The 13,559-nt window shown below is 42.6% G+C and overlaps 1 protein-coding gene across 3 annotated transcripts in view; it reads left to right on the top strand.

Moving 5' to 3' along the window:
- NFKBIZ (NFKB inhibitor zeta) overlaps positions 1 to 12,666 on the top strand; it is a 30,692-nt gene extending 18,026 nt beyond the window's left edge. For 2 of the 3 annotated variants that reach the window (XM_058731533.1, XM_058731532.1), the window contains 11 exons: positions 3,889 to 4,028; positions 4,509 to 4,539; positions 4,658 to 4,761; positions 4,860 to 5,629; positions 6,326 to 6,431; positions 6,820 to 6,966; positions 7,154 to 7,217; positions 7,516 to 7,685; positions 8,773 to 8,883; positions 9,011 to 9,178; positions 11,247 to 12,666. In XM_058731533.1, coding sequence (XP_058587516.1) covers positions 3,900 to 4,028; positions 4,509 to 4,539; positions 4,658 to 4,761; positions 4,860 to 5,629; positions 6,326 to 6,431; positions 6,820 to 6,966; positions 7,154 to 7,217; positions 7,516 to 7,685; positions 8,773 to 8,883; positions 9,011 to 9,178; positions 11,247 to 11,300 — 1,854 coding nt within the window. In that variant the 5' untranslated portion in view covers positions 3,889 to 3,899 and the 3' untranslated portion in view covers positions 11,301 to 12,666. Of the gene's footprint in view, positions 1 to 1,131; positions 1,554 to 3,888; positions 4,029 to 4,508; positions 4,540 to 4,657; positions 4,762 to 4,859; positions 5,630 to 6,325; positions 6,432 to 6,819; positions 6,967 to 7,153; positions 7,218 to 7,515; positions 7,686 to 8,772; positions 8,884 to 9,010; positions 9,179 to 11,246 lie in introns of those variants that run through there. The other variant, XM_058731531.1, reaches the window with a different exon arrangement.
- The last annotated feature ends 893 nt before the right edge of the window (positions 12,667 to 13,559 follow it).

Raw genomic sequence — 13,559 nt, 5'->3', positions numbered from 1 at the left:
GACTTCAATAAAAATTGTGTAAATCCATTTTTTTTTTTTTTTTTAAAGTACTTAGGGCGCCTGGGTGGCTCAGTCAGTTAAGTGTCCGACTTTGGCTGGGGTCATGATCTCGCAGTCCATGAGTTCGAGGCCCGCAACGGGCTCTATGCTGACAGCTCAGAGCCGGGAGCCTGCTTCGGATTCTGTGTCTCCCTAGCTCTCCGCTCCGCCCTCCTCCCCCCGCCCCCAAGTCTGTCTGTCTCTCTCTCTCAAAAATAAATGAACACTAAAAATAAATAGTACTTAAGCTAAGAAACAGCAAAATTCCTGTTTATCAGATAAAATGTAAAATTATGCAGAAAGAAAAAAATTATATATACATGAGTATAAACATATACATGTATGTACATTAGTCATTTTGCGAAGTTCTGAACCAGACAGGGGTATAAGGCACTGTTTTTTATTACTGGGCTGTGCCAAAAAAAAAAAAAAAAAAAAAGTAGTCCAGATTATAATTTGAGGACAGAAAAATGGCTTCAACATTACAAAGGTAAACACTTTGGCAAACGTTAAGTTCCGAGGACCAAAGCTGCTCTGAGGCACTGGAGGAGCCAGGCCTTTAGGAATCTTCCAGAGACGCCTTAAATGGAGCTGGCGGGAAGCTCGCCGCGCCAGGGCGGGCGGAGGAGTGCGGAACGTGCAGCTTCCAGGATTTCCTCCTCCCCGGGAACCGGGCCGACCTGTTCCCGCCGCTGCCTTCCCGCCTCCGCCGCTCCCTCTGCAGGCCCGGGGCCCCCACGCCGCGCGCCTTCTTCCCCGGCGCCCGGCCCGGCCCGGCTTCTCTCCGCCGGCGGCTGGGGCCGGGGTCCCGGTCCGGGAGGCGGGAGGTGGGAGACCGCGCTCGCTCGGGGTTTCCAGGTGAAGGGGGAGAAAACAGCCGGTCAGTCGAGGCGGAGCCGGGCGGGCGGGGCGAGGGCGGAGGGCACATTGCTTCATCCTGTACATTTTACTGGAAACGGGGCGCATCCGGAGGAGGGGCTGGGAGGCGGCCCCGACGCCGCCAATGGCCCGGTCGGGCTCGGGGGAGGCAGGCGAGGCTACGATCCTCCCCCTCCAGCTCCTGGAGGCCGGTTAAATAGCCGGGCAGTCCCGGGCCGCGCCCGTGCCCGCGCCATCCCCCTGCCGGCAGGTCCCCGAGCCCGTCAGAGCCACAGCCGGGAGGCAGTCGTGCGCAGCGAGCGGGTGGCGCAGGAGTCTGGGGTCCCCGAGCGCCCAGCCCGGGAGCATGATCGTGGACAAGCTGCTGGACGACAGCCGCGGCGGAGAGGGGTTGCTGGACGCGGCCGGCGACGGTGGCCTCATGACCAGCCCGCTGAACCTGGCCTACTTCTACGGCGCATCGCCCCCGGCCGCGGCCCCGGGCGCCTGCGACGCCATCTGCTCGTCGTCGGGGCCCTCGGCGCCCGGCTCGCCCGGCTCGGACTCCTCCGACTTCTCCTCCGCCTCGTCCGTGTCCTCCTGCGGGGCCGTGGAGTCCCGGCCGAGAGGTGGCGCGCGCGCCGAGCGGCTGCAAGGTACCTACCCGCCCCGGCGGGCGCGGCCTCAGCGCCCCCAGCACCCCGGTCTCCGGTCGGCCCACACGCTGGGAGGGGAGGGTCCGAACTGCCGAGGTGCGAAGTACCTGGACCCGGAGTTAGGTGGCCTCTGTGCCTCCCTTAGCGGCAGTATATAACCACACTGTCATCATATGTTAGGCGATTACTGGAAGACTTGCTCTGTGCCAGGGCAGTTGGTAGAACTCCATGCCCTTTGACTGTCTGTAAAATCCGGGCGTCACATCCCGCTGGCCTGGTAGCTCAAAGCGCCTCTGAGAGCAGAGCTCTGACTTCTGAGGGTGGCGATGAATCACTTTAGATTTTTCTCTCACTCTTCTTTTTTCTTTTCTTCTTCTCCTTCTCCTCCTTCTTCCTCTTCCTCCTCCTCCTCCTTCCTCTTCCTCCTCCTCCTCCTCCTCTTCTTCTTCTTCTTCAAGCTTTACTAAACTGTAAATTCACATACTGGTGGCGAGTTTTTGGATCTGATGTAGGTATAACTTGGGGTTCCCAATGAGGTTTGTTTGAGTGCTGTGTTTATGGTCGACTTATTTTTTCCTAAGTATTTGTGGAAATTTTAAGTAAAAAGGATTTTATATTTACGAAAGGAAACTGATATTAACAAGATGTGAGGTGAAACTGGACTAAAAACCAGCTCACATTATGACTTTAGTGTGTGATGTTTTCGAGTTTCGGAAGTCTACCCTGAATTTCTGCGGTCTTGTTTTTCTGTGTGCTTTAGAATGGTTAAGCTAAACCTAGCCGGCATGGGGATAATGTTTCCTTCTGCTGTGAATTGGTTAGTTTCTTTTCTTAAAGAGCCGAGTTGCATAACTTGGGGGGAAACAGGATGGCACTGTGGGCAGACTAAAGAAAGTCTAGATAATCTCAAGTGTTATAAAGTCTAATCAGCATGATTTTAAAGAACATTCTTGTTCAGGTGTGTTCCCTACTGCTAGCCACTTCTGTTTTGGTTGTCTTTTATTATAAAAAGTGAGTTTTCATTTTCACTTAAAAAGTAATTTAAGCCACTTGATTTCATAAGGTGCTCTCTGTATTTTAAACGTATGTATGTTTTAGCAGATGCAAAGTGTGTGTGTGTGTGTGTGTGTGTGTGTGTGTGTGTGTGTGTGCATGTGCGTGTATTCAAGCCTTTTCTCTCAAATTTGGCCTTCATTTCTCTGAAACTGTTTTGTTCGTTCCTTGGTTTACCACATAGACATAGGGGATTTCTGAAACTGAATTTTTCTCCCTGTGACGTTGAATTATTAACTACTGTCATTCCAGAGAAATGCTGTTAGATGCTGACAAGGTTTTCCTAAACTTAAACATAAAATCCACTCATTCTTTAATTTGCCCTACCATTGAGTGGGTTTCCTCTCATATGTTTGATAGGTCTATGTCTATTCAAATTAGGCATGGTTTCTTGTCCCATCTTCTAACTGTTTCCTACTCAACTGAGTGGCTCAATTATTCATTTCCTGACTTCTTCCATGTTTTGTGTTCAACTCATCCCAAGAGATTATGACATAGTAGTGGTCAGAAGTGGAATGCTGTACTCATAGACTACATTTTAAAGTATATCTTAAAATTTAAATATGGAAAGCCTAAGAAACCTAAGACTTTTTTTTTATTTTTTTATTTTCTTATGTTTATTTTTTTAATTTTATGTTTTTAAATTTACATCCAAATTAGTTAGCATATAGTGCAACAGTGATTTCAGGAGTAGATTCCTTAATGACCCTTACCCATTTGGCCCATCCCCCCTCTGAGACATTGTTAATTGTTAGACCTTGGCACATTGAGATCTTTGGAGGAAGTTTGTTTTGTGCTTTCTTAGGTGAGTGGAATTATTAGACTTTTTAAATTTATGTGTGGATATAAAGTCTTTGTTTTGAAAAAGCTGAAAATCCATCATTTATCCTCGCTCCCCCATGGTTTTTCAAAAGTTAAGAATAATTACAGATTTATGAGAGGGTGGCAAAATCTGTGATTGTGTCTCTTGGGTGGATGGGGCTGAAAGACGAAGAAGCTTAATTTGGGTTTATCTGTTGGCTCCAGGGGCCCCTGAAACTACAGTTCTTTGAGCTTTATTTTCGTAGGGTGCCTGCCTGGGGGAGAAAGGTATTAGGAAATGAAGAACGCTTAGGTAGGGCTGGGGACTGACATTCAAGGCCATTGACCAGAGTGAGTTGGAGAGGCTTTGCAATCTGTTTGTTGGGGACTTCATACATTAGACGGCTATGCTTTTGAGATTGTCAAGATTTGTGTCTGTAAACAGATTTAATTGGCATATGTTTTGTTTTCTTTTGAACAGTTGAGCCCCATATGGGGGTTGGAAGGCAGCAGAGAGGACCCTTTCAAGGTGTTCGTGTGAAGAACTCAGTGAAGGAACTCCTGTTGCATATCCGAAGTCATAAACAGAAGGCTTCTGGCCAAGCTGTGGATGATTTTAAGGTGGTACCTCTTTTTTGTTTTGGGTTGAGGAAGGGAGGTTATTCTGTCAGGGTAGTTATTATTCTCTTCTGACCTGGGTCCAGTAGCTCTTTTGTAGACCACACCAGAGTCATAGGATAGAGGGTGCATTGGTCTCTGTCTGCTGTATTCCTGTCACTTAGGCCAGTACTGGGCACACAAGAGAAATTTAATGAATGAATAAATGAAGGCAACTTGGGGGCAAAGAATCAACTGAAATGGAAAAGTTTGACTAGAAGGGGAAAACTCTAATGGGCTTATTAATTTTGTCTTGACTTCAGTTGAACTAAGGTGAAAGGGAAAATGGGGAAAGAAAATTAAGATAGAAAATAAATTTTGCTAGGATAACTGTCAGATTTATGGTGAGCTGTAAAGAGTGGTAAAGTTAAGTCTGCTTATTGATGTTTATTAAGCAGGAAACCATTTGATATGCAGTAAATTAGAAATTCTTTTTCTTTATAGACCCAAAGTGTGAACAGAGAGCAATTCACAGGTAAGAGTTCCTTCTATTCGTAATATGGGGGCTTTAGAGTAAAATAATGTAGTGTGATTATGGGTAAAATTTAGAAAATAAAGTGATCACAGATTCCATATTCCTTTCTTGGGTATAGAATTGAAGAACACAGTATCATATAGTGGAAAAAGGAAAGGACCTGATTCATTGTCTGATGGACCAGTTTGCAAAAGGCCAGCTTTATTACATACCCAGTTTTTGGTAAATATCCCACTATTTTCCTCTGAATACCCTTTGAAAATTTTTCCTGGCATAATTTTGAAAGAGAGTCTGCAACTTAACTTTTTCTTCTTTTCCAGACACCACCTCAAACACCAACACCCGCAGAGAGCATGGAAGATGCTCATCACAGTGAATCCAAACAGGACAGCAGTGCTGATCTGCTTCAGAACATAATCAACATTAAGAATGAATGCAGCCCGGTTTCCCTGAATACCGTCCAAGTTAGTTGGATGAGCCCTGTGGTGGTCCCTCAGGGCTCTCCCCAAGAACAGTGTCAGGACTTCCACAGAGGGCAGGTCTTCTCGCCACCTCAGAAACACCAACCGTTCCAAGTCAGCAGCTCCCCACACATGGTGGATCAGACGTCCCTGTACCAGTATTCTCCACAGAGCCAGAACTTGCAGCCACAGCACTACACCCACAACCCAACTCTGGAATACAGTCCTTATTCCAGAACATCCCAGTCCCCCAATTATGAACCAAACCTCTTTGATGGTCAAGAACCACAGTTCTGCCCAGATCAAAGTTTTGCATCTCTTCTGAGTAGTCAGGAGTCTGAGAATATTGCTGTTCCCATTCAGAATTCCCCCAGTGTTCAGCAACAGAATGACGCACACCTGCAGAACTTCAACATGATGCCACGTGGCGCCTGTGAGGCCATGATGGGGCATGACGCAGGCTCTACCCCTTTAGGCACTTCACTGCCATTCCCAAACATCATCGGAAACCCAATGAACACCACACAGTTAGGGAAGTCATTTTTCCAGTGGCAAGTAGAACAGGAAGAAAGCAAACTGGCAAATATCTCTCAAGATCAGTTTCTTTCAAAGGATGCAGATGGTGACACGTGAGTATCCTTTTCTCTCAGGTACCTAATTTGGTAAACCAGACGTGTGAGAAGTAGTGGGCACACAATTTCTCTAGGGCACACCAAGCCAGACCCTAGTAAGTGGCTACCTGTGATGACTAGAGTAGGTAGAACCTGCTGTTCAGTGACAGCTAATATTTGAAGCGTTTTCCTTTCTTTTACTTTCTGGCTGAATAGATTACTTGTTTGTGTGTCTTCTTTGAATAATAAGTTTTGAAAGCCCAGGATAGATTGTGTCTATGGAGCAAAAAACGGGTCATGATTAGTTGCTCATGATCAATGGTGAGTTGACTTGTAGAATGAATCGTAATCTGTCATGACGTCTTTGTGGCCGTGGGCAACTTATTTAACCTCTCTGTGCCTGAGTTTCTTGACATGTAAAATGAAAAGACCTCCCTCACAGGGTTTGTGGGAATATTAAAGATAATCGATTTAAAGTGATCAGCACGGTGCTTGGCATTCTAACTATTTCTGGTAGCTTAACACATCCTTTTGCACCTCAGATGTATTATCAACCTAGCAGAAAAGACAAATTATGCTCTACGGTGTGTCATTTGAGTGCACCAACATGTCAAGAAGGGGGCTAAAGGAGGAATTTTTATTTATTTATTTATTTTTTCAAGGATGAACTTAGTGAAGTCAGAAGTAATTCTCTTTTCCTCTTGTGTTTCCCAGGTTCCTCCATATTGCCGTCGCCCAAGGGAGAAGGGCACTTTCCTATGTCCTCGCAAGAAAGATGAATGCGCTTCATATGTTGGATATTAAAGAGCACAATGGACAGGTGAGGATCTTGACAGAGTGAGATGGCAGAGATGTGGTCACGGTGAAGAGAACAATAGCCAGTCTCATATTTATGTGTCCATCATTTTAGAGCTGCAGACCAAGAGAGTTCAGTTAATATTAACTTTGAGATGTTGACTCTGCCACCATCAACCTTCAAGTTATTAACGTTAACTTTGTAGTTATTTGACCAAAGATTAACTGGGTGTAATAAAGGCACGCCCTAAGCTTATTCTAGTTTCCTTGTGTTACAGTATTTTATTGCTTCTTAATAAGATTTATTTTCTCTATGTGGGGTTTTCCCCTCAGTCTTAGTTTATGTTCGTATTCCTTGTCAGGACAGTGTTATGTATTTTTAAAAGATCTTTTTTCCCTCTGAATGTCCACAGAGCGCCTTTCAGGTGGCAGTGGCTGCCAATCAGCATCTCATTGTGCAGGATCTGGTGAACCTTGGGGCCCAGGTGAACACAACCGACTGCTGGGGAAGAACCCCTCTGCATGTCTGTGCTGAGAAAGGTCACTCTCAGGTGCTTCAGGTAGGAGGCTGCTTCTGCTGTCACAGGGCCACAGAGGTAGGGCTTGGATAGTAGAAGTTAGATGTAGGTTGCCTGTTGTGAGAATGTATATTTTTAGTTGACCTACTCATTCCTTGGGGTTACTAATAGGATAAGTATTTGTGTAACTTGTCTTTTGCTCACATGTGTCTGTCTTTAAATTTGGCAGGCAATTCAGAAGGGAGCAGTGAAGAGCAATCAGTTTTTGGATCTTGAGGCAACTAACTATGATGGTAAGCGACAGAAATGTTATTGGACGAAAAGCCATGTAGAGAGTGGTACTCGCCAGTTCCAGGGGTGTTAAGTTTTATTCCAAGAAGGAAGGGAGGTGATTAAAGCTAAAATATTCTATAGATAAAATTAGCACCAAGACCCAGTGGAGGGAATCTTCAGATTGCCTTACTAGTTCTTGGGGAGCCTACTTCTAGCTCATGTTGGAGGCTGTCCTAACTGTAATTGTCCAGGTCTGTAATTGTAGAAGAACTGAAATACTTGATGGATGCTTGACCACTGCTTTATTATACTTTCTAGGCCTGACTCCTTTACACTGTGCGGTCGTGGCCCACAATGCGGTGGTGCATGAACTGCAGAGAAATCAACAGCCCCATTCACCTGAAGTTCAGGAGCTTTTGCTGAAGAATAAGAGTCTGGTTGACACCATTAAATGTCTGATTCAAATGGGAGCAGCAGTGGAAGCAAAGGTAAATCTCATTAGAGTTTGGAGATGGAATAGGGAAGAAAAGTGGTTAGAGCAAAAGACCTTATTTCTGAAGTATAAATTAAAACTTTTTCCCGTTTTTCAATTAATGGGGTGAATAGCAATGCATATGGATAGTTAAGAAGCTTAGGTTTTAAAATCATCAGCTTTTTCGATTTGCTTTTAATCTGTAGATTATCATTCAAAAGACCACTGAGCTGTGAAATAAATTAGTCTTTGTTTAATTTTTTTTTCAACGTTTTTAATTTATTTTTGGGACAGAGAGAGACAGAGCATGAACGGGGGAGGGGCAGAGAGAGAGGGAGACACAGAATCGGAAACAGGCTCCAGGCTCTGAGCCATCAGCCCAGAGCCTGACGCGGGGCTCGAACTCACGGACCGCGAGATCATGACCTGGCTGAAGTCGGACGCTTAACTGACTGCGCCACCCAGGCGCCCCAAATTAGTCTTTGTTTAAAAGGAAAAGAAAATGCTTGAAATTGGTATTGTCATTTGGCTTCCATTTTCATATAATAAGGGTGATGCGCTTTTGTAAGGGTTGCTTTATTGTTGTAGGACCTGGACTTAATCTTCTGTTTTTTAAACTGGAAAATATTTTGTTCTCTTTAAATTTGAGGCTTATTTGCTGAGTATCTCCTATGTATAAGGCACTGAGTTGGGAGCTCTGGGGGAAAAATACTTAATACCTTGGGAAGTGGAAGAGGTGAGAACTGCAGCTAATAAGTCTACACAGGGTGGCCACCGAGTCTGGAAACACAAGGGATACATAGTAAATGTTTTATTGTATTGTATTACAGCACATGGTAAAATAGTATCGTCTGTGTTTCTATATTTTATGGCCACCATGTATGTAAGAGCAGACTGTGATCAGAGGCATATAGGCACACTGATGGGGGAATTTAGGAGGAATAAGATTTCATTTACCCTGGGATGAAGGTAGGCTTTGCGGAGAAGACAGCATTCACAGTGAATCACTAAGGGTGAGTCAGACATTTGTGAGCCTGGGTGAAAAGCATATGTAAAAGCGGTGTCTGGATGTTCATTTTCTTTCCCCTCTTGTCTTGGTTAAGGATCGTAAAAGTGGTCGCACGGCCTTGCATTTGGCAGCTGAAGAAGCAAACCTGGAACTCATTCGCCTTTTTCTGGAGCTGCCCAGTTGCCTGTCTTTTGTGAATGCGAAGGTACTTCTAGAAAGCCTCAGTAACTGCACTAGACATGGAATGACCTTTGCATCTTCTTCAGGCTGTTGAGCAGCTTTCATGAAAACCTCCCTTTCTGATAGGTGTCATTTGATCTCTTTGTCTTTAGGCTTACAATGGAAACACTGCCCTCCATGTTGCGGCCAGCCTTCAGTATCGGGTGACACAGTTGGATGCAGTCCGCCTGTTGATGAGGAAGGGAGCAGACCCAAGTACTCGGAACTTGGAGAATGAACAGCCAGTGCATTTGGTTCCTGATGGCCCTGTGGGGGAACAGGTGGGAGCTACAGAAGGGGCACTTAGTCTGAAACATAAAGGAAGATGTGGTTGTGCTGGGCAGAGGCGAGCTGGTGCTCTTTAGGCAGGCTCTGTCAGTGTCTGCGTCTCCCAGTGCCTTTGGTAGCAACTTTGGAGTCCATTGCTTTGTTTCTAAAGGAAGAGGAAGAAATTTGGGGGTTATCCATGGCCTCAAAATGGTCAAAAGTCAGGTTGTCTTCTCTTCTGTAACACAAAGTTAGGTGTAGAGTCAGTCAGAATGGTTTGAGGTTTTGGAAGCTGATGAAAGAGGAGGTGCCAGGGCTCCTGCAGACATCGAGGAAAGAGAGTCTTAGTTTTGGTGAGTGATGGGCCTTCAGATTGTGGGTATGAAATGAGTCAGTCCCTGTAGAGTGTTCAGAATAGCCCAGGGACATAGTGAGTGGTCAGTAAACATTAGCCATTACAGTTATTTCTATCTACTAACTAATACTAAATAGGAAATGGAAGGTTGTTTATGTAATTCAGAATCTAGAGATACTTTAAACACAGTTATGCTTTATTTCTACAGTGATACATTTATCTTTGGAGATTGAAGAGTTTCCCATGACTCAACTTCTCTTGATAACAAGAACTGAATCTTTTCAGAACTTAAGATACATAGTTTATTTATTTGTTTTGAGAGCGAGAGCGATGGGGGAGGGGCATGGGGGGGGAGGCGGAGAGAGAGTCCCAAACAGGCTCCAAATTGTCAGTGCAGAGCCTGATGCAGGGCCCCATCTCACTGTGCGTGAGATCATGACCTGAGCCGAAATCAAGAGTCGAACATTTAACCAACAGAGCCACCCATGTGCCCTAGAACTTAAGATATTTTTGATGGAAATCTTCCCCTGGGGTAAATGAGGGTAACTATGGCTATGGGCAGGTCATTACAAACTTTGATAATCACAAAATAAAACATATGGAATGCAATTTAGCCTTTTCTTTGATTCATAGCCCTCATTATGACCATAATGTTACAGGACTACAAATGCTATGCAATGTTACAGCATCTACAAATGCTATTTGTAGAGCTCTTGATAACTTAAAGTGAATTTCTTAATAACTGGTGAAGAGTTTTCATGTATGTTATACCACTTCATAGTTACAAAAACTTTGCAGTGTAAAGGTTCAGCTGAGAAAATGGGGACTCAGAGATCCCACAGACAGGAATCCTCATTTACTAGTAAATGGCAGAGGCTTAAAGCCCAGTGTTTGCCTCTACTTCACTATATGTGGTATGCAGTCATACAGCGATGTTTGTCAGACTGGTGCGTAAATTTAATCACCAGGCATACATTATGCACAGATGCTTTAATTGGATATCATGGCAGCTATTCTCATTTGAACGGTATTTGAAGATTGACTTGTGTGTGTGTGAAGTGGGTTCTGTGTTCTTGTTAGTTCAAGCTGGTTTCAAAATAGGTGAGATACTGTAATATACCATCGTTACTGCCTTGTATTAAATGTTCTCACAAATAGCAGTATTAGAGATTAGGAAAGGATTATATAGGTCTTATTTAAGCTGTTGGAGATTTTCAACTTTAAGTAGTTTTTTTTTTAATATTTACTTATATTTGAGAGAGAGAGAGCGAGAGAGAGTGAGCGTGCTAATGGGTGGGGGGGGGGTGGCCAAGAGAAATGGAGACAGAATCTGAAGCAGGCTCCAGGCTCTGAGCTGTCAGCACAAAGCCCAACACAGGGCTCAAACCCACGAGCCATGAGATCACGACCTGAGTTGAAGTCGGATGCTTAACTGACTGAGCCACCCAGGCGCCCCTCAACATTAGGTAGTTTTTAATGGAGATGCTTTACTCTCTTGCACTCAAAGATCATTATAGATCTGTGATAAGTCTTGAAAGGAGTTATAGTGGTATTTTTTAAGTCACCTTAAAGTCTCGACATGTATTGTTTCATATTTCTTCATATGTTTACTTACAAGTTGACGTGAACGGTTTAGAGGATGTGAAAAAAGAGTGAAACTCTGAAGGAAATACGGTACTTTGACCATAAAAAGTAAAGCTCACCAATCCTGTTAATTTCTCTTCCAGATCCGACGTATCCTGAAGGGAAAGTCCATTCAGCAGAAAGCTCCACCATATTAGCTCCATTGACGTGGAGCCTCGTCGGCAACACTCACTGTCAGTTAGGCAGTCCTAATGTATCTGTACATAGACCATTTGCCCTGTATTGGCAAATGTAAGTTGTTTCTAGGAAACAAACATATTTAGTTCACTATTATATAGTGGGTTATATTAAAGGAAAAGAAGAAAAATATCTAATTCCTTTCGGCAGATTTTAATATTTCACACCCAGGTATCTGGGATCTACACACCTGAATTTAATCTTGAGTGGTAAAATTGACTTTAATTAACAGTCGTTTTCGGGTAGGACAAGGCTTTGATTTGTGGCATCAGGCCTTGCTCGTGTAGCTATTGCCAGTTTAAAAGTAGGTCAATTGTAAATGTTTTTGTAAGGAAAAGGAAAGCATTTGAAAGGGAAAAAATAAATCTGTTTGTCGTGTTGAGGCTTCATTTGGCCTAACGCAGTACCTGATGGCCGTTATTGGTGTTGGAAAGTGTCTAGGTGCTGGACTAGATGAAATGTACCACGGTTAAAATTTGATCTTTGCAAGTTGTATACAGTTGTGTTTTTGTCTTTTGAAGTATTTGTACATATTTGGCCATTGACATGGCCACATTTGAAATGTGTAAATCAACAGAGTAGAAAAGAACAAGTGAATTGTCACTATTTAAAAAAATTATACATGTTCTAAAGAGCTGTGTCATCATCATCTGTCTGCCATCTCTGTAGATGAAGCAGATGGAGAGTCGTTCCCCTCCTGGCCGACAGAGCTCTGTTTGAATTGTAAATATGCTTTTGCTCCTGCATTGAGATGAAACACATTATTTGTAATGAATTGCATGCTCTGAGGAGAACACCTCTTTATGGCTCACTTTCTAGGTTTTGTAATTTACTTGCTGGAATTTTGTTACCTTTATTGGAACATCAAAAAGTCAACACTGAACCGTGTCTTACTGGTTTTCTATTGTCAAATAATGTTAATACACTATGATGTTTTACATTACCATCCAGAAAAAAATGCCTTATATTTGAGTAACCTTGATTCTATTAATATTATTTTGCTTTTTACTCTTGCATACACCAAGGAATGTATTTGGCTTTGATTGCACACACTAATTCACTGTAATAAATTTGATTCATTAAAAACCTTTTTTTTTTTTTTTTTTTTTAATGAGAAGTCCCACAAGCAACTGACTGACTAATTATCTTCATAGCTAAATCCTTTTAAAAAAGATAACCTTTGGATCGATCACATTGTTTGACCCAGTATGTCTTGTGGACAAAAGTTAGTTACAGTTATTTACTATCTGTAAATACAGCTGTATTATGAACTCATGGAAAAACTCATGCATGGATTTAAATAAACATTAATTCAGTAATACCGTTCATCTTAAGGATGTGTATTTTCTTTTTCTAGGCCCTTATTTATATTTCCCTAGGCTGAAAAATTGCTATTAATTACTAACCTAAATAACTTTAAATTATTAATATATTAATTAAAATATAAAATTTATAAAGTAGCAATAAAATATTATATTAAATATTACAAAACAGTCATATTTATCAATGTTTTAATATTAATATGTTAATGATTATATTATATTAATTAAATATTAATATATTTTAATTTGGCTTTTTTTGAGAACATGATTCCTAAAGGTGTATATGATTTAACATAAAAAGATTGTTTGCCAAGTTTGTAGAGGCTTATTGGGTTCTGAAAATATCATGAAACCTTAATAGTTACTGTTGATCATTTAGAAATTTATGTACCAGAAAGCTAATTCTTATGTTTGTGACTTTAGTTTTCATACTTTATTTTCTGGGAACAGTGAGCATAGGGAAAACAGTTTGGATATTAACAGAATCATCCTGAGAGATACCAGCCTGGGAAGATCAGTAAACAGTGTCCTTCTCATTCCCAACATGCCATTTTGACGTGTGAGAACAAACATACCAACATCTGTCAGTGTCAGTCAGTTATTCTGCACTTATTCTACTCTTATAACCTCTTTTGAGAATCTGCTAGAAGCTATGAATCCTTTCCCTGGAAAAATGCACCTATGCACATATATGCAAATTCTGCATACAGTATCCGGGACTTTACAGATGCTAAGAGTCCATGGCTCAGGTTAGGAATCTACTGTCGGTCATTTATTTCTGTAAATGTAGGTCTGTAGGTGAAATATTTCTGTAGGTCAAATATAATTTGTCTTCTTTCATTGCATTGCAATGCAACCTGATAACTAGAACAGTAGAACCGATACACCCCTGTGAAA

Source organism: Neofelis nebulosa, chromosome 5 (assembly GCF_028018385.1).
Source record: "Neofelis nebulosa isolate mNeoNeb1 chromosome 5, mNeoNeb1.pri, whole genome shotgun sequence".
NCBI lineage: Eukaryota > Metazoa > Chordata > Mammalia > Carnivora > Felidae > Neofelis > Neofelis nebulosa.
This window is presented reverse-complemented; position numbering and strand designations above follow the sequence as displayed.